The 20,826-nt window shown below is 40.5% G+C and overlaps 1 protein-coding gene across 3 annotated transcripts in view; it reads left to right on the top strand.

Moving 5' to 3' along the window:
• Positions 1-20,826, top strand: part of LOC102413807 (ATP-binding cassette sub-family C member 4) — a 500,000-nt gene that overhangs the window by 440,692 nt on the left and 38,482 nt on the right. For all 3 annotated transcript variants that reach the window (XM_045162446.1, XM_025263123.3, XM_045162447.1), the window contains 4 exons: positions 10,555-10,705; positions 16,307-16,426; positions 17,730-17,840; positions 20,545-20,645. In XM_045162446.1, coding sequence (XP_045018381.1) covers positions 10,555-10,705; positions 16,307-16,426; positions 17,730-17,840; positions 20,545-20,645 — 483 coding nt within the window. The remainder of the gene's footprint in view (positions 1-10,554; positions 10,706-16,306; positions 16,427-17,729; positions 17,841-20,544; positions 20,646-20,826) is intronic.

Below are 20,826 nucleotides of genomic sequence, written 5' to 3'. Positions count from 1 at the left end.
AAAAAGTGCTTAAACTGTAAGTTTACTGCCAAGCATAAGTTTAGTTTGAAGCTTCAGATTTGAATGTTAGTGGATTTTCATTTTCTTTTATATCAAATGCTTTCTAATTTTATTGTAATTTTGAATAAGGCAATATTTTCAAGTTTGTTCAGATCAGATCAGATCAGTCGCTCAGTCGTGTCCGACTCTTTGTGACCCCATGAATCGCAGCACGCCAGGCCTCCCTGTCCATCACCAACTCCCGGAGTTCACCCAGACTCACGTCCATCGAGTCAGTGATGCCATCCAGCCATCTCATCCTCTGTCGTCCCCTTCTCCTCCTGCCCCCAATCCCTCCCAGCATCAGAGTCTTTTCCATTGAGTCAACTGTTCACATGAGATGGCCAAAGTACTGGAGTTTCAGCTTTAGCATCATTCCTTCCAAAGAAATCCCAGGGCTGATCTCCTTCAGAATGGACTCGTTGGATCTCCTTGCAGTTCAAGGGACTCGCAAGGGTCTTCTCCAACACCACAGTTCAAAAGCATCAATTCTTCAGTGCTCAGCCTTCTTCACAGTCCAACTCTCACATCCATACATGACCACTGGAAAAACCATAGCCTTGACTAGACGAACCTTTGTTGGCAAAGTAATGTCTCTGCTTTTGAATATGCTATCTAAGTTGGTCATAACTTTCCTTCCAAGGAGTGTCTTTTAATTTCACGGCTGCAGTCACCATCTGCAGTGATTTTGGAGCCCAGAAAAATAAAGTCTGACACTGTTTCCACTGTTTCCCCATCTATTTCCCATGAAGCGGTGGGACCGGATGCCATGATCTTCGTTTTCTGAATGTTGAGCTTTAAGCCAACTTTTTCACTCTCCACTTTCTCTTTCATCAAGAGCCTTTTTAATTCCTCTTCACTTTCTGCCATAAGGGTGGTGTCATCTGCATATCTGAGGTTATTGATATTTCTCCCGGCAATCTTGTTTCCAGCTTGTGTTTCTTCCAGTCCAGCGTTTCTCATGATGTACTCTGCATATAAGTTTAGCTTCAAACATTTATTGATTTTCTAGTTACCTTTTTGTTACTGATTTCTAGTTAAATGTATGTAAGTTAGAATATGTTGTGTACAATTTATATCCCTTGAAGTTTATTGATTCTTGCCCTAGTATAGCACATTGTAATTGAAGATAATGTTTTATGTAGTTATTGACTGCAGTATTGTGTATTTAATTCAGTCACTTTTACTAATCATGTTTTTAATATGTTCTGTATCCCTCTTTATTTTATCTTCTTGTTTTATCAGTTTAAATATCGCACTGTGAGTATTGAAGTATTGAATAGCCTATTTCTCCTGAGTTCTGTCAGATTTTCATTTTTATATTTTGGCACTATGTTATTAAAATTTTATATAAATGTAGATTTTTTAAATGATCGTCTGGATAAATTGACCCTCTATTCTCATTAAATATTTCCCTTTATCTCTAAGAATCCTACCTTACTTCATGTTCACAGTGGTGTAGATAGGTACTACAGCTTTCTTTTGCTTAGTGTTTTTATGGGGAACCTTTTTCAATGTTTTATCTCCACATTTAAATGCTATTATTTTTAAGGTGTGCCTTTTAAAAGTAGCAAATAGTTAGACTCCAGTTTTGAATTTTGTAATGAGCTTGAACCCTGACAAAAGGTAGAAAGAAAACTATTGATCAATGAGATATGCTGAACATCAAGGAAGAAGTGTACCATGTTTCCCTAATGCTTTCTGTTGAGTTGGTTAACAAATTATAAACCAGACACCACCATTCATTTTTCAGTGGAGTTAGCTGTGACTCTCATGGGAGCAAATTGAAGGATACCCAGGTCCCAAGGCTGATATGGTTGTGAAAAGATACAAGGCAGCCAAATGAGGGACGAAGAGTGTGATTGGTATATCCCAAGGAAAGGGTGGGTTTACAGAAACTTAGTCAACATTCAGGAAACTAAGATCATGGCATCTAGTCCCATCACTTCATGGGAAATAGATGGGGAAACAGTGGAAACAGTGGCAGACTTTATTTTTCTGGGATCCAAAATCACTGCAGATGGTGACTGCAGTCATGAAATTAAAAGACGCTTACTCCTTGGAAGGAAATTATGACCAATCTAGATAGCATATTCAAAAGCAGAGACATTACTTTGCCAATAAAGGTCCATCTAGTGAAGGCTATGGTTTTTCCAGTGGTCATGTATGGATGTGAAAGTTGGACTGTGAAGAAAGCTGAGTGCCGAAGAATTTATGCTTTTGAACTGTGGTGTTGGAGAAGACTCTTGAGAGTCCCATGGACTCCAAGGAGATCCAACGAGTCCATTCTGAAGGAGATCAGTCCTGGGTGTTATTTGGAAGGACTGATGCTGAAGCTGAAACTCCAATACTTTGGCCACCTCATGCGAAGAGTTGACTCATTGGAAAAGATTCTGATGCTGAGAGGGATTGGAGGCAGGAGGAGAAGGGGACAACAGAGAATGAGATGGCTGGGTGGCATCACCAACTCAATGGACATGAGTTTGAGTGAACTCCGGGAGTTGGTGATGGCCTGGCGTGCTGCAATTCATGGGGTTGCAAAGAATCGGACATGACTAAGTGACCGAACTGAACTGAACTGAACTGAGTCTTAGGGTTCCTATGTTTGTATAAATCCCATCATAGAGATATGATGCCCCAGTGTTCTATAGTCTTCTGACTTAACATAGTTAACTGAGTTGGGTGAGGTCAGAGCAAACAGAGGTGATAAAGGAGGGATCTTGGATCCAGAGCTGATCTCTGAACCTCCTGAGATATGCACAGTACCATATCTGCTTACATGCAGAATCAGTAATAACCCAAGGCTGGCATTAAGTTTCAGTTCAGTTCAGTCATGCAGTCATGACCGACTCTTTGAGACCCTATGGACTGCAGCACACCAGGCTTCTGTATCAATCACAAACTCCTGGAGCCTACTCAAATGCATATCCATTGCGTCAGTGATGCCATTCAACCATCTCATCCTCTGTTGTCCCCTTCTCCCCCACTTTCAATCTTACCCAGCATCAGGGTCTTTTCCAATGAGTTGGTTCTTCACATCAGGTGGCCAAAGTATTGGAGTTTCAGCTTCAGCATCAGTCCTTCCAATGAATATTCAGGATTGATTTCATTTAGGACTGATTGGTTTGATCTCCTTGCAGACTAAGGGACTTTCAAGAGTCTTCTCCAACACCACAGTTCAAAAGCATCAATTCTTCAGCACTCAGCTTTCTTATTGTCCAACTCTCACAGCCATACATGAATACTAGAAAAATCAAAGCTTTGACTAGATGGAGAAAGTAGGGAGAACCAGTAGACCATTCAGATATGACCTAAATCAAATCCCTTATGATTATACAGTAGAAGTGACAAATAGATTCAAGGGATTAGATCTGATAGACAGAGTCCCCGAAGAACTGTGAATGGAGGTTCATGACATTGTACAAGAGGCAGTGATCAAGACCATCCCCAAGAAAATGAAATGCAAAATGGCAAAATGGTTGTCTGAGGAGGGCTTACAAGTAGCTGAGAAAAAAAGAGAAGATAAAGGCAAAGGAGAAAATGAGACATATACCAAGTTGAATACAGAGTTCCAAAAAATAGCAAGGAGAGATAGGAAGGCCTTCCTTAGCGAACAATGCAAAGAAATAGAGGAAAACAATAGAATGGGAAATACTAGAGATCTCTTCAAGAAAATTAGAGATACCAAGGGAAAATTTCATGTAAAGATGAGCACAATAAAGGACAGAAATGTTATGGACCTAGCAGAAGTAGAAGATATTAAGAAGAGGCGGCAAGAATTCACAGAAGAACTATACAAAAAAGATCTTCATGACCCAGATAACCACCATGGTGTAATCACTCACCGAGAGCCAGACATCCTGGAATGTGAAGTCAAGTGGGCCTTAGAAAGCATCACTATGAACAAAGCTAGTGGAGGTGATGGAATTCCAGTTGAGCCATTTCAAATCCTGAAAGATGATGCTGTGAAAGTTCTACACTAAAAATGCCAGCAAATTGGGAAAACTCAGCAGTGGCCACAGGAATGGAAAGGTCAGTTTTCATTCCAATCCCAAAGGAAGGCAATGCCAAACAATGTTCAAACTACCACACAATTGCACTCATCTCATATGCTAGCAAAGTATTGCTCAAAATTCTCCAAGCAAGGCTTCAACAATACATGAACCATGAACTCCCAGATGTTCAAGCTGGTTTTAGAAAAGGCAGAGGAACCAGAGATCAAATTGCCAACATCTGCTGGATCATCAAAAAAGCAAGAGAGTTCCAGAAAAACATCTACTTTTGCTTTATTGACTATGCCAAAGCCTATGACTGTGTGGATCACAACAAACTGTAGAAAATTCTTCAAGAGATGGGAATGCCAGACCACGTGACCTGCCTCCTGAGAAATCTGTGTGCAGGTCAAAAAGCAACGGTTAGAAATGGACATGGAACAACAGACTGGTTCCAAACCATTAAGGAATACATCAAAGTTGTATATTGTCACCCTGTTTATTTAACTATTATGCAGAGTACTTCACGCGAAATGCCAGGCTGGATGTAGCACAAGCTGGAATTAAGATTGCCAGGAGAAGTATCAATAACCTCAGATATGCAGATGACACCACCCTTATGGCAGAAAGTGAAGAAGAACTAAAAAGCTTCTTGATGAAAGTGAAATAGGAGAGTGAAAAAGTTGGCTTAAGGCTCAACATTCAGAAAACTAAGATCATGGCATCTGGTCCCATCACTTCATGGGAAATATATGGGGAAACAGTGGGAACAGAGTCAGACTTTATTTTGGGGGCCTCCAAAATCCCTGCAGATGGTAACTGCAGCCAGGAAATTAAAAGACACTTGCTCCTTGGAAGAAAAGCTATGACCAACCTAGACAGTATATTAAAAAGCAGAGGCATTACTTTACCAACCGAGGTATTAAGCTTAGGAGCTTACTTTTAAAAGCCTTCCATGTTTTCCCTTTGTTTCTATTTCTCCTGTAATGGAAGGGTAGTGAGTATTGTTTAATATGAAGTACATTTTCTTTCTTAATCTTTTCATGTAGTCTAATCAGGGTTTTACTGCCTCCACAAGAGTCTTGTGTTAGGTAATAGCACTGCTGCTGCTGCTGCTAAGTCGCTTCAGTCGTGTCCGACTCTGTGCGACCCCAGAGACACCAGCCCACCAGGTTCCCCCGTCCCTGGGATTCTCCAGGCAATAACACTGGATTGGGTTGCCGTTTCCTTCTCCAATGCATGAAAGTGAAAAGTGAAAGTGAAGTCGCTCAGTTGTGTCGGACTCTTAGCGACCCCATGGACTGCAGCCTACCAGACTCCTCTGTCCATGGGATTTTCCAGGCAAGAGTACTGGAGTGGGGTGCTATCGCCTTCTCTGGGTAGTACCACAGTGATTGCCATTTCATTGAGAGATTATTTTTAATTTAATGTTGCCAGAATAAATAGGTAGAAGAATTTGTCCTACACCCACATCAGTAAACAGCTTACAGATCAAAAACTAGTCATCATTTTTTTCCTCTCTAAATAACAAGGAAATCTTGCCTTGTTTTCTTGCCAATAAGTGAATCTTACTTTGTTTATTACACTTAAATTATATATTTTGCAAAATCAATAATAGTTTAAGGCTATCTGGATGATTTGTACTTACCATAGCTTGAAACAGAATTCTTAAGAGTCTGATACAGAATTAAAAGTTCAGAAATTCTTTTGAGATGTTAGCAATCTTAATTATCCTGATTTTATTTTTTAATGCTGTAAACATATAATAAAACTACTGCTTACTGATTAATGGCTTTATGATTAAGTATATAATTCACATTTTGCCTGCGCTGGTGGCTCAGACTATAAAAAATCCACTTGAAATGTGGGAGATCTGGGTTCGAACCCTGGATTGGGAAGATCACCTGGAGGAGGACATGGCAACCCACTCCAGTATTCTTGCCTGGAGAATCCCCATGGACAGAGGAGCCTGGCAGGCTACAGTCCATGAGGTTGCAAAAAGCCAGACATGACTGGACTGAGTGACTGAGCACTCACATTTTGCCTAATATAAGAGCAAGCAAGAGATAATTCGCATAAGAATTCAGTTCAGTTCACTTCAGTCACTCAGTTGTGTCCAACTCTTTGTGACACCATGAACCGCAGCACACCATGCTTCCCTGTCCATCACCAACTCCCACAGTCCACCCAAACCCATGTCCATTGTTTTGGTGATGCCATCCAACTATCTCGTCCTCTGTCGTCCCCTTCTCCTCCTGCCTTCAATCTTTCCCAGTATCAGGGTCTCTCAAATAAGTCAGCTCTCCGCATCAGGTGGCCAAAGTATTGAAGTTTCAACTTCAGCATCAGTCCCTCCAATGAACACCCAGGACTGATCTCCTTTAGGATGGACTGGTTGGATGGAGTGAACCAAAAGTATGGATGGAATATTTATTTGCATAAAATAAGAAAAGCAAATTTTTACTCTTGTTTAATGATAACATGTTCTTTGGCACAAGCTTCACAGAGACTGTCAAGAACAGAATCCCTTAGTATGAAGTTTAAATTAACATGTAGTAGATACCTAGGAATTTCTACAGGACTGTAAGCAATTTGTAAATTAAATGCACAGGAGGTAAATGTCTTATATTTCAAACTGTGCTTATGAAAGGAGTATGTTAAAATCTGCAGTACTACAATACAGTGTTAATTCTGCAGTCAAGACTTCCTGGCAAAATTTTAATGTTTTTACCACCATCTTGATGCTGAACACCATACAGATGTTAAACATTTAAGCTCTTCAGCCTCATTTTCTGTCCTTAGGGTTTATGTATTTATTAAATTTTATTTTTTTCCAAGTCATCTTGCTTTTGGGTCTTAGAACTCATCTTTCTTATGAAATTTTCTTTTTTCTTATTTAAAGAATAATTCTTAAATTAACATATGTTAGTATGTTCTATTAGTGAGCACTTTTAAGAGCTTTCAGGCTTTCCTGGTGGCTCAGCTGGTAAAAAATCCACCTGCAATGCAGGAGACCTGGGTTTGATCCCTGGATTGAGAAGATCCCCTGGAGAAGGGAATGATTACCCACTCCAGTATTCTGCCCACGAGAATTCCACGGACTCTGTAGTTCATGGAGTTGCAAAGAGTCGGACTCAACTGAGCAACTTTCATTTTCACTTTAAGAGCTATCAGTGCTCTATGAGCTGAGTAGGCTGTTATTCCCTGATTAACGGGGAATCTTAGACTGGATCCCCACTTGGGAGAGACCAGATCTGATCCCAGGAAACCCAATAAAATTAGAATATGCAGATAGAAGGAAAAATATATAACAAGAGAGTATATTTATATGTTAATTTTGGGGGGGCCATATGTCATGGTTTATGGGGTCCTAGTTCTCTGAACAGGGATTGAATCCAGGTCCATGGCAGAAAAAGTGCTGAGTCCTAACCACTGGACACCCAGGAATTCTCTAGATGTTAGCTTTTTAAATATAAATTTTGCTTCTCTATGTGATACAGTATCAGGCAGGAATTAAAAGAAGAGATTTGGGGTCAAAAGCACCTTCTTTGGACAAGTCAATAAACTTCTCTGAGCATCTGTTTCCTGCTTTGTAAATAGGATAATCTCTCCTATTTATATTGATGTGAGAATGAGATTAAATAATGCCTGTGAAATGCTTGTGAGGTGGTGTACATGGCAAGCCTCTTAAAATGTTGTCCATTATTGGTATTTGGGAGAGTGGAGGTAACCATCATTTCTTTGTGAGATCGAGATAAGTGTGGAATTTCTCGTCTTATGTGAAAACTTGCTATTGTGGCCTCTAACAATAAACTAATGTCCTATTTTTCAATTTTTTTGATTGATCAGGTTTTTAAACAAGCAATATTTTCTTTTTCTTTTCTTTACTGTTTTTATATATACTTCATTAACAGTTCATTTAGAGACCAGTGTGGTTTCTCAGAAATAGCTGCTCACAGGACAGCATCTTTCTTGAGGAAGAGAGGTGCTCATTAGACTTCCTTCCATAGGTGGTGGTGGGTGGGCCCTCTGCCTTAGTGATCTGATATTCTAACCAGACTGTTGTCATTCTCTGCAAACTAAAGAATTATCCTGAACTGTAAAAAATCACCATGTACTCTCAAGTGAAAGATTTCATCCAAGAATTTTTTGTATTTGTTCATGTGGCTTCATTGACTTTGGGTGAAATTTCCCAACTGGTAATAGGTTACAAACATATAACCTAATAGGTTACAAACATATCAACATGATTCCCCTGTATCTTGGGGCATCAGGACTTGAGTCACTTGCTTCTAGGTCAACATTCTTCTTGGTGTGCACACGTCATGGTCTCTGTCGTAGTGTGACAGAAGTACAGAAATACTGGCCATGGTGAGGTGAGTCATTAGATTGGCCTGAAATCCAGTCATAGGGTGGGAATTGTGTGTGTAGCTTAGATTAGGCTCCTTGGAATTCCTGGGAATATGGAAGGAGGAAATGAGGTTGGCTTCGGGGAAGGGATGTTTATTTCATACCAGAATCTTTTGTTTCCCTCTTCAGCTGTTGGCTTTTTCCTGTCTACTATGTGTGTCTTCTACCAACTTAAATAAAGAGTTTGAGACAGCTGACAACAAAAGATTCAGAAATTTATATACATAGATACATACAAATGTAAACCCATACATTGTATGTATATATGTGTTTTTATAATATAATATCCAATCCACAGTGAGGGTGGCTATAGTATGACCGACAGGTAGAAATAAAACTCTTAGAGAAAGCCTTTTTTTTTTTTTGCTCAAAAACTCTGGCTCCTTTTTGCTCAAAATTTTTATCAACTGTGATTATTACCTGCAAATTATTCATGCCACTCATTTTGTTTGTTAAACCAGCCCGTGAAATTCAGTCATCAGTCTCTTAGATTCCTCTAAAAAGTGTTCATGTATTCTTCCTGTTTCTCCAGCACTCCGTGCCTTGTACAGATCATCATGGATTTGTATCCATCTGAGATTGTAAACTTCAGAGGCCTTGGCCCAGGCTGTGTGAATCTGCACATCTCCACCACCCCACCCCACTTCCATAGCAGACAGACACTAATTTTTATTACATTTCTACCACCTAAAGCTTTATACCATAATATCATACTTTTCCTGATAAAGATGAAACTTAAATTAGCATCAAACAATGCCTTGATTTTCTATTCTGTGTGAATGTGAGCTAAGTCACTTCAGTCATGTCTGACTCTTTGTGACTCTGTGGACTATAGCCCTCCAGGCTCCTCCGGGATTCTCTAGGCAAGAATACTGGAGTGGGTTGACATGCCCTTCTCCAGGAATCTACCCAACACAGGGATTGAACTCATGTCTCCTGTGTCTCCTGCACTGCAGGCATATTCTTTACCATTGAGCCACTGGGAAAGCCTGGTTCTATTCTACCTGCTATCTTTTTAGGCCAAGATCATTTTCCAAGATAAAATTACCTCGGGGGATGATGTGATGATTAAATGAATGTTCATAGACCTCTTAGCACAGTGCCTTGCATATAGTAAGTACCTGGTAAATGTTGTCTGTTGTTGTTATAATCATTAGCCTTTGAAATAAACATTTTAAATACTTAACATAATGATAGAAAGTTGGTTGTATGTTGAGAGCAAGCTTAAATGTGTCATAAAGTTTCAAAAGCAAATTTTGAGCAAAACGGAGCCAGAGTTTTTAAGCTAAAACAAACAAACAAACAAACAAAAACAACTTATTGGACTTTTTCTAAGAGTTTTACTTCTACTTGTCGGTCATACTATAGCCACCCTCACTGTGGATTGGATATTATATGTTGAGAGCAGGCTTAAATGTGTCATAAAATTGGGCTCCCCAACTCTGTGAGTTATGCTTTGTTGTCTCCGTCAAGTTGCTTTTTCTATCCCTGTGCTTCAGTGTTTCCATCTGTAAAATGAAATAGTACTATTACTAGATTGGGCTGGTTGTGAGACAGTAATACATGTGAAATACTGAATGTACAGCTTGTATACAGTCAGCACTTAGTAAATGTTAACTATGGTTAGAAAACTGAGAAAGAAAGAAGAATTTCTGTTTCCAACGTTCAACATTTAATTTTGTCCTAGTTTTCTGGACACTGAATGTGTGATTAACTACATCTTTCTCTCCACATGCATGGCTGACGCTTCTGGATTCCTCACCTGTGATGCCTGCTCACTCATCCCTCTACTAACACTTACTTACTTTGGATAGTTTTGGATTCAAGTCCTACTCAAATATTCTCATCTGTTAAAAATAGTAATACCCACCTCATCAGTTTACTGAGTGTATCATAAGAGCTAATACCCAGAAAGTTCTTATCAGAGTGTTTGACACATGCAATAAATATTGTAATGACCACCTATAATTGTATTTCTTTGGATGGTAAAGCATTTCCTGCCTTTCCAACAAATCTTTTGAGTAAAGGAGTTGAATCTCAGCAAAACAGTGAAGTTTATCTTTGAAAAGAATCCTTGATAAGGAGGCCTCTGTACCTATCTTCTCTATTTCAGATGTTTATATTGATGACTGGTATCGCAGGTGTGATGGTGGGTGTGATTCCTTGGATTGCAATACCCGTGATTCCCCTTAGCATCATTTTCTTCCTCCTTCGGATATATTTCTTATGGACGTATGGAGATATCAAACGCCTGGAATGTACAAGTGAGTGCCAGGGCTCTCAGGTTGGGATGGCAGTGCAGGCTGAATTCTGTTCATGCTGTAATTAACCAGACCCCTGAAATTCTGCAGACTGTCTTCCAGAATTTTTCACTAAGTTAACATTAGGTAATTAAATATTATGGCTCCCGAGAGTCATGTGACCCTTAAGGCAAATGGATCTGGTGGCAGGTTAGCTGCAAGCTTTTCATTTTAGCACAGTAAGTATGAATGTGAGTACCACGAGGATTGAGACTGTTTTTGTTTAGTTCATGACATGCTTCCTAACACAGAGCAGCAACTCCATAAACACTTTTCAAAAAAATAAAATGTTTCATCATATTAGAACTAATGTAGAAGGAAACTATGAGATTTTTCTCTCCCTGAAGTTACTAGAAATGACAAGGAAAGAAAAAGCTCATGCAAAGGAAAAGAGGCATCAGGAATTATACTTCCATGTTAGAGGTGATATATCTGAAAAATACTTTCTTTCATATACTCCAAAGATGGCAAATAAACTTCAGTTGTTAAATGCTTTGCAAAGATAAGCCCTGTTATTTTTCAGATTTGCTCTTTATCATCGCCAGTATTTGGGGTGATGCCACAGTTTCTGGTCTCCCTTTCCCAAAGTTGTTCATTTAAATAGATGCTGAAAATAATCCCCTTAGGAGGACACAGGAAAGAGATCTATTTAGTATGCATATAGTCTATTTTTCCATTCATTTTATTTTATTTTTTCTTTTTTATTTATTTATTTATTATTATTATTTTTTTTTTTTTTTTTACTTTACAATATTGTATTGGTTTTGCCATACATCACGGATGCATGGCTTGCCATGCATCTGCCTTGGGTGTACACATGTTCCCCATCCTGAACCCCCCTCCCACCTCCCTCCCCATACCATCCCTCTGGGTCATCCCAGTGCATTTTAGAATAATGGGGAACACATTTTATGATTAATTATTCCATTATGCAGGTAATCATAGAGGATGAAATAATTCAGAGATTATCTCACTATTAATTCATAAACATATTTCATCAATATTAAAACAAAAAATCATAAGGAAAGTAGAATTGTTACATATCTTTTCAAAAATGTATAAAAAGATAGTAGCCAAAAAGCAAGGAAAGATGTTTGTATCAGAAATTCCAAAGATAGATAGTTATTGCAAATTCACACTAACTTAACTTTGTGGAAAACAAGCCAAAAAGACAAGCATATTGATCCCATGGTTTTTTGTATTTACTAAATGGGGAAAAAATCTAAATTCAAGATAAAGGAGTTTTGGGTTGTACTGTTTGCATTTTTTTTAATAATAAACTATTGAGAGACATTTATCCTAAGTATTTGCATAAAGTATAGCATTTTTATAAAAGCTATAAAAATTTCACTGTTCAAGAGAACCAGCTGACCTCCCATGAGATCTGGTCTTATGAAGTGTTTAGATGGATGGGGAGCAGTTGAGTCCAGGTGTGTGTGACGTCCTGCTCATGTGACTTGGTAGGACCTGGGGAGGCAGAAGAGGAAATGATGAGCTCCATCCAGTTTTATAATCTGAGGCCACCCATGAAACTGAGTCATTCAACAGTCTTGTTGCAAAGCAGGTCTCTGGTACATTCAAAGAGGGATTGTCCCAGAAGGAACATGTGACTGAGATTTATGCCTGGAGAATGGGCCTCTTCCTTTCATATGGAAATGGAAGGAAGGGTACCTCCTGAGCCTTTTTCAAGAAGCAGTACAGGATTTTCTCAGTGTTTGATCTTGAGAGTCTGAGAATTTTGGCCCTATCCCTGTGAATATTGGCATTTGTTGCAGCCTAACAGGCTGCCACAAAGTTAGACAATAAATTCAACTCAACCCAAGTACTCTTTCCTCCACACCCCAGATAACCAAATATGGTGGCCAGTTGATTAGAGCTATTTAAATTTTCTCTTTAGGTGATGGGTCTGTGTCATAAATACTGCCACTGTTTTCTCTAAATAGTAACTGATAGTAAAAAAAAAGTCACTGCTAAGGCACAAGCAAAAAGAAAGATACCCTATTGCTTTCTTCAGTTGCATAAGCTTGCTTTATCCTTGTGCTCTGAAGGACTACTGGCATCTTGAGGTTTCTTTTCAGATTCAAGTGCCTAGCTGCCTCTGAAAACAGGTTAATTTTTGTCATCTTAATGATACATCTACAGCTGATTATAATTTTTTTTTTTGCACATTTTTACAAAAGCAAGCACAGCAATGATAAGTCATGGAGAGGTACATAAAACTAAATGATGCTTGGCTGCCTTTCTCTAGCCAACTCTATCCATTTGGCAGTGCCTGAATGATGAAGCCATATCCAAATTCTGTCTGAAAAGGTTCTGTGATCAACTGGCAATGTCTGCTGTGGTCATCACTAGGGAAGGGTTAGCACGTGTGTCACATATATCCAGACCATGACTTCTCAAGTCTGCTATTTTAAGGGGTTCTCATGCCAGATTCCCAGGGACTTTGTTCAACTGAAGGTATTTAGTAAGATGTGCAGTCATGGCTAAGACTGTTGGATATTAGTTGAGTAAGATTTTGAAGTTTTCTGAACATAAATAGCAAAGTCTGGAGAAAAATGCATTTAGTCACACATGGGCATCCTTAACCCTTCTCCTTCTGAGACAGTGCAGCTGTAACTAAAAACACGGCCTTGGGAATAAGACAGAGTTGTGTCTGACACCCAGCTCACCACTGAACAGTGAGTGCTCTTAGTCCCTCAGTCTCGGGGTCCTTATGAGGATTTCTTGAGTGAGTGCTTATAAAGTACTTGCTGGCCATTTCCAAAGGCATAGAGGTTTGAACATGAGGGAATTAAGAACACAGTAACAACTAGCAGGTCTCAGGAAGCGTGAATGATGACCTGCAACAAGAAAGTCAGCCCTGGGTCCTTGCATGCAGTTCCCCTGCCAGGGAAGATCAGCAGTCCTTGTGGGGTGTGTCCCCAAGTATCCCCAAGGTTGTGGAAAACACAGCCGTCAGTCATGTAAATAGTAAGATTACACGTGTCTGTGACTGTGGACTGATGCCATGGCTGTGACCTAGTCTGCTTCAGGACAGTGAGCTCAGTGCTTCTAGGAAAAGAGGATGTTACATTGGGCAAGACAAGACCAGAGCCTTCACATTCTCTCTTCCCTGTACTAGTTAATTTTCTTTGCAGAGCCTCTGTTTACTCATCCTGGCTTCCTGCTTAGCCCTAGTGGGATTTTAAATAAGCAGGATGGTTTTTCACAGGTCAGCATTCCCTCTGGCTCACTGTAATTTTTGGGTATGAGGTGAGGTAGGTGATGGGGTGTTTGGCTTCCCTGGGGCTCAAGGCTGAGATGACACCTGGTTTCTAAAGTCAACCCCATCCTCCATCCCTGCTGGAGAGAGTCAGCTGCACTTTGATCTCCTGATAAGGGAAGCAGGTGAGGGAGGCCACGCTGATGAATTCATTCCAGGACTCTCCATGTGTGAACAGGCACGTCTACTTCCTCCTCAGAAGCTTTGTCTGTGATGAATAGTGTTGATGTCACAACATTTGCTCTGGGAATGAAAGTGTGGTTCTGGTGAGTGTTCTGCACTCTCTGAAACTGGGTTCTCTGCATCAGTACACTGAGCCCCGGAATTCACCTGCATCATCCCTGTGAGCACCATGGGTCCAGATGGACTGATTTTCTGGGGTCTGGTTGGACACCTGCTGGGGGTTCAGAAAAGGCCTGAACAGAGCTCCCAGTCCTTCTTATCTGGACAAGGAGCTTAGTCTGTGTTCGTGTTGCTGTCTTTAATGTATAAAGTTAAAGGAAGCTAAAATAAATAAAAATAGAGGGTCACTCAATAGAATAAAGAGGGAGAATAGTGTGGATGCTGAAGTAGTACCACAGACATGCCCTTGGACAGTCAGAAGCACCAGCAAATCACTTTAGGCTCTTTGCCTGAGTTAGATTCAAGAGGAAATGTTAGATCAAGTCCTGGTTCAAATCAGGTTTTATCTTTTAAGGAATATTACAGCTGAGGGCCTCTAACAGTTAGGGTTCCTGGTCAGATGTCCCAGTCAGGAAGTAGCCCCAGGGCTGAGTGGATGGTCAGCTGGCCCCCAGCCTAGGTTGTCCTTCCCCAGCCCAGGGCTTCCCACCCCCTCTGAGCCCCAGTGTCTCACAGGAAGAAGCCTGTTCCTTCCTTGTTGGTAGAACCAGTGACACTAAGCAGAAGAAGAGGTTCTGTGTCTTTGCCTGTCTGTACCCCAGCCCGGCCCCGACACACACCTGCAGTGCCTGTGTGCCTGTCAGTAGTGGCTGAACCAACACCCACACAGGCATTAAGATGCTGGCTAAGGAGCGAGGACTTGAAAATAATTTGGAGATTTGCCCTTGATTCTTTTTTCCCATCATTTTATAAAATCTCTGTAGTATCCTATAAGATAAGTGATGTTCACTTCCCCTAAACATCCAGGTTTTACTAATAGGTCTTCTCTAGGAGATAAACAGGTAACAAAGGGAAGTCAGTATTTCCTGCTGATAAAGCACAAGTTATCTATCACTCATCCTGGACAGAAGTCACAGGCTCACTATCTGACCCTGACAACAGCAGGTCACAGCCTTGTCCACGGTGGGAATGAGACCATAAGGGGTCCTCCCTGCCCGGCAACCTGCAGCCCACCTGTTCCCTGACATGCAGGAGCCTGACCCTGGTACTCACGGTCAGTGTGCTCTTAGAGAAATGGAAGGAAATGGATGACCAGTGATATGACACCAGACCCCAAACCCACATGAAATCATTCAAGAGAATAGCCACTAAGGCCACTGTCTGATTCTAAAAGGGTGATTATGAGTGTCACAGCCACAGTGACCTCCAAACACCAGGATAGGTGTCCAGCAGGCAGTTGGTTCCTGGAATGGAAGTCAAGGCTGTTCAAAGGCTCCTCGTCTGCTGGGTCCTGTGGGCACAAGGGTGGTGCAGCACCAGGTGCTCCGTGACCCACACAGAGGCTCCTGGCGCAGGTGCAGGGGGAGGCCCAGGACGGGGGAGGCTGCAGACTTTCCATTCCCCTTACTCATCTCACCCTGTACTGGGTCTGGCTCTGTTCCGAGGTTGGGGATGTACTGACTCTATCCCAGCCCTTAGGCTACTCATCTGAAGTGGAGACAGCACGCAGGTAGCTCAGCAAAATTCAGGGTGGTGAGTACTCTCACAGAGAATTAAATTTTAAAATTCCACTGACTCAAACATTCATGAACAGTAATTTCCACCCAGAGGGATATCAGGGAAGAATAAGGAGGGAGGCCTTATTTGAGGAGAACCTTACTTAATGAGTTAGCAAAGAATTTCATTATCTAAATCTAGCTCCAATTTGAATGTGGTCCAATATGGTTTCAAAACATATCTTTGATTTCCAGGTTGTTAAAGTGAAGCTTGCTTTAAGCAAGAGTTTGAGGGTTCTCATAGAGAAACCTCTTGAGAAATGATGCCATTTTTCCTCCCCAAGGCAGCCCACCAGGAAGCCCCAGGTGTGCCGTTTGGCAGGATGTGTGACCACAGAGCCTGGGAGGCAGTGGGTTTTCTGGCATAGAGCCTCCCTGACTTTCTCTGTTATGTGTCTTCCCCAGCTCGGAGCCCGGTATTTTCCCACTTAGCATCTTCTCTCCAAGGACTCTGGAGCATCCGGGCGTACAAAGCTGAACAGAGGTTTCAGGAAGTGTTTGATGCACACCAGGATTTACACTCAGGTCTGTAAGCTTCTGGAGATGATTTCTAAGGATGGGATGTGCTGCCCTCTGAGGCCTGACCTCCCTCTCAGGTGGTCTTGCTGGCCTGCATCTCTCTCTATGCTGCCCCATGTCCCCCTCTGCACACCTACCTCCCCCACCCCTTCCTCTCAGCATCCTCTCTGTGTTCCTCTATTCCCCTGTTGCACCCCTACTTTTCTCCCCCTTATGGCCTCATATTGTCCAATTGTCACCATGTCCTGTGGTTTTGTTCCTTTAGGACAGCAGTCAATGAACATATTTTTGTGGAGAGCCAGATAGTAAACATGGTAGGCTTTGTGTGCTGTGCTATCTCTGTTGCAACGACTCACCTTTCATGTTGTAGCACAAAGACAGACAAAGGGACTACATCAGCAAATGGCCCTAGCTGTGTTCCAACAGAACTTTATTTTCAGAACCACATGGTGGATTATTCCTGGCCCCAGACTCTAGTTTGCCAACTTTATTTTTAGAGCATGCAGAGTGGCAGGTGTGATTGAGGAAAATAATTTCCTGATTTGTTGCTCACTTGATACAAAGAAATTATTTTTGTGTGTCAGTGAAATATTTTCCCTAGATAGTGATTTCAGAATATACTCTAGGTCTGTAAAATCCTGCCTCATCTATACACTCTTTATTGCATTTTCAAGATAAAGTATCATTTTGAAAGCCACATGCAGATCCTTTTAGCTGATGGTCATTTAGATACCGGCTCCCTGGAGAAGGAAATGGCAACCCACTCCAGTATCCTTGCCTGGAGAATCCCATGGACAGAGGAGCCTGGCAGGCTACAGTCCATGGGGTCGCAAAGAGTTGGTCATGACTGAGTGACTAAGCACACCTAAGATTAAACACTGTGCAGGGCCCTGTAGTAAGTGCTGTAGATGCTGGAAACAGGGTGAACTGTGCTGTCTGCTATCAGAGAACTGGGAACTGCAGACCATATGAGAGGATGATCTTCATATTGAGCCCCAACACTGCAGGAAACACACCAATGGGACCATTTTTCCATCTTCTTTATGACTATAATATTTCTGTTTATAACCTGTGGGTTGAAATTTTCAATGCATGCTTTCCATGAAGCCCCTGGAGTGATTCCTGTGTGTCCTATACATTGTCTGGTGTCAGAACCTAGCTTCCTGGATCTTCAGGCTCCTTGGATGTGTTACTTTGCTGTCCTACCTTGTGTAAAAACCTTCTGTAGCTTAACTGAGAGAAGTGTTCTCCCTTGCTCGAAGCAGCTAACATGATATTTCTACTTGTTTATTGTGGTTCACAAATCCAGAGGCTTGGTTCTTACTTTTGACCACATTTCAATGGTTCGCCGTGCGTCTGGATATCATCTGTGCCGTCTTTTTCATTGTCATTTGTTTTGGGTCCCTGATGCTGGCAAAAAGTAAGTACAGATGTGAATATAACTGTTTGTTATATATATGTATAGTTATAATTTATACCTGCATTAAGTTGTTAAACTGAACTCTTGCCATTTTGTCTGATATCATATACCCTTTGTTTCTAACGAGTTGTATTAAAATGTTTGCAGTATTTCATTCCACAGTGTGGCCAAGGAGGGAAGTTATTTGGGTCTTCATGAGACCTTTTATCCTTTTATCTTTCTTTGAATGATTGGAGGTTTATGCATCTGTAGCAAGCAGACTTCTGAACATTCTGGGTAGTGTCCTGTAGTTGGGGAAGAGAGAACCAAGTTTACAATTAAGCTTTTTCTCTAGTTCAGAGCTTTAGGTTTTAGCTCTAGGTCTACTCAGATCTCTTGGTTGTAGGTGCCTGGTACACTGGAGTGAGAAGATGCTCTGTAGGATAGAACACTATCCTCATGACTATGTGGGTACCAGATGAGCAGATGTTGGTGTGAGTGGCATGAATTCACCATCTGTAATTACTCCATAGTAACAACACTGAATCACAGTTTTTAATAATGGACAAAATGTTTGTCCTTTTGGAGTCACTACTCCAAAAGAGTAGTATTTTAGATTTTAAAGCAGAGGCTCTTAGAACCCAGGGCCTTGTTTTTTTTTTGTTTGTTTGTTTGTTTTTTTTATTCCTATAGCTGTGTTGTAAAAGACTCTGATGCTGGGAGGGATTGGGGGCAGGAGGAGAAGGGAATGACAGAGGATGAGATGGCTGGATGGCATCACTGACTCGATGGACATAAGTCTGAGTGAACTCTGGGAGTTGGTGATGGACAGGGAGGCCTGGTGTGCTGCATTTCATGGGGTCGCAAAGAGTCGAACACGACTGAGTGACTGAACTGAACTGAACTGTACTGATAGCTGTGTTGTACGTTGAAAGTGTTGGATAATAGTTCTCAAAACCATATGACCAAAGTTTGAATCATCCCATTATTTCTCACCTGTATAATGCTGTCAAGTTTGCCTCAGTCCTCTTGGGATTAATGAACTAATAGTCCTTATGAATTCATAAATAGTGAAGGACAGAGAAGCCTGGTATGCTGCAGTCCATGGGGTCACAAAGAATTGGACACGACTTAGAGACTGAACAACAGCAACGTGAATTTATAATGAGGTTTCTTGTTTGTTTGCTTTTTTCCCATTGTATCATGGTCTCAATCAACACATAGTAAAAGTATAAGTAATGTACTACCATTATATGCAAGGGATTCAAATATCATAAAGGAGTCTTTATGGTAAAAGGACAGAAGGAGCCAGGTTTGGAGTAAAGAATGGGACTGAGTTGTCTCTTCAGCAAGTTGTATTGTGAAAGTTGGACAGGCACATATAAATCAATGAAATTTGAACACACTCTCACACCCTCCACAAAAATAAACCCAAAATGGCTTAAAGAGTTAAACATAAGACATGACAGCGTAATACTCCTGGAAGAGAACATATGCAAAACAGTCTCTGACATAAATTGTACCGATGTTTTCTTAGATCTGTCTCCCAAGGTGATAGAAATAAAAGCAAGAATAAGCAAATAGGATCTAATCAAACTTACAAGCTTTTGTACAACAAAGGAAACCATAAACAAAACAAAAAGACAGCCTGCAGACTGGGAGAAAATTTTTGCAAATGATATGACCTACAGTGCTTAATTTCCAAAATGTGCAAACAGCTCATATAACTCAGTAACTATCAAGCTAATTAAAAAATGGACAGAAGACTTAAATAGACATTTCTCCAAAGAAGACATACAGATAACCAATAGGCATGTGAAAGATGTTTATCATTACTAACTATTAGAAAGATGCAAAGCAAAATTACAAAGAGGTACCACTCCATACCAGTCAGAATGGCCTTCACTGAAAAGATTAAAAATAGTAAAAACTGAAGAGAATGTGGAGGAAATGGAACCCTCCCACTCTGTTGGTGGGAATGTAAATTGGTACAGTCACTATGGAAGACAGTATGGAGGTTCCTCAAAACACTAAAAATAGAGTTGTCATATACCCGAGCAGTTCCACTCCCGGGCATATAGCAGAAGAAAACTATAATTCAAAAAGATATATCCATCCCTATGTTTACAGCAGCACTATTCACAGTAGCCATGCCATGGAAACTATCTAAATATTCATGAGTAGATGAATGGATAGAGTAAGATGTGGTATTTCTATATAATGGAATATTTCTCAGCTATTAACAAGAATGAAATAATGCATTTGCAGCAGCATGGATGGACCTAGAGATTATCATACTAGGTAAAGTAAGTCAGACAGAGAAAGACATACGATAATATTTATACATGGAATCTAAAATATGACATAATTGAACTTATCTGTGAAAGAGAGCAGATTCACAGACATAGAAAACAGACTTCTGGTTGCCAAGAGTGAGGTGAGGCTGGGGAGAGATGGACTGGAAACTTGGGATTAGTAGATGCAATCTATTATATATGTAGAATGGATAAGTAGCAAGGCCCTACTATATAGCACAGGGAACTATATTCAATATCTTCTGATAAACCATAAAGGAAAAATATATGAAAATGAATGTACATATAACTGAGTTATTTTGCTATACAGCAAAAATGAATGCAACATTGTAACTTAACTATACTTCAATAAAATAAAATTTTTAAAAAGATTGGGACTGACTTTATTCCCCTTTCTCTTCCTCATTTAGCTTTGAATCCAGGGCAGTTTGGCCTAGTGCTTTCTCTTGCCCTCACGTTCACGTGGATATTCCAGTGGTGCACCAGGCAAAGTGCTGAAGTTGAGAAAATGGTGATGTTTATCTTGATGTTCTTAGCCTTTTCTAGTCTCCTTGTTATTAAATGGCATAAAAGCAGTTCTTATGTAAAATATTAGACTTGTTATTTTTACATTGTGGGTAATAGTTTTTTCGATTCTTCCTCCTCAAAATGAATATAAAATAAAATATAGACATCTTTTTCTCAGTCTTATG

The sequence above is a fragment of the Bubalus bubalis genome, chromosome 13, assembly GCF_019923935.1.
Source record: "Bubalus bubalis isolate 160015118507 breed Murrah chromosome 13, NDDB_SH_1, whole genome shotgun sequence".
Lineage (NCBI taxonomy): Eukaryota > Metazoa > Chordata > Mammalia > Artiodactyla > Bovidae > Bubalus > Bubalus bubalis.
Note: the sequence above shows the minus strand (reverse complement) of the source record. Positions and strands in the feature narration are given on the sequence as shown.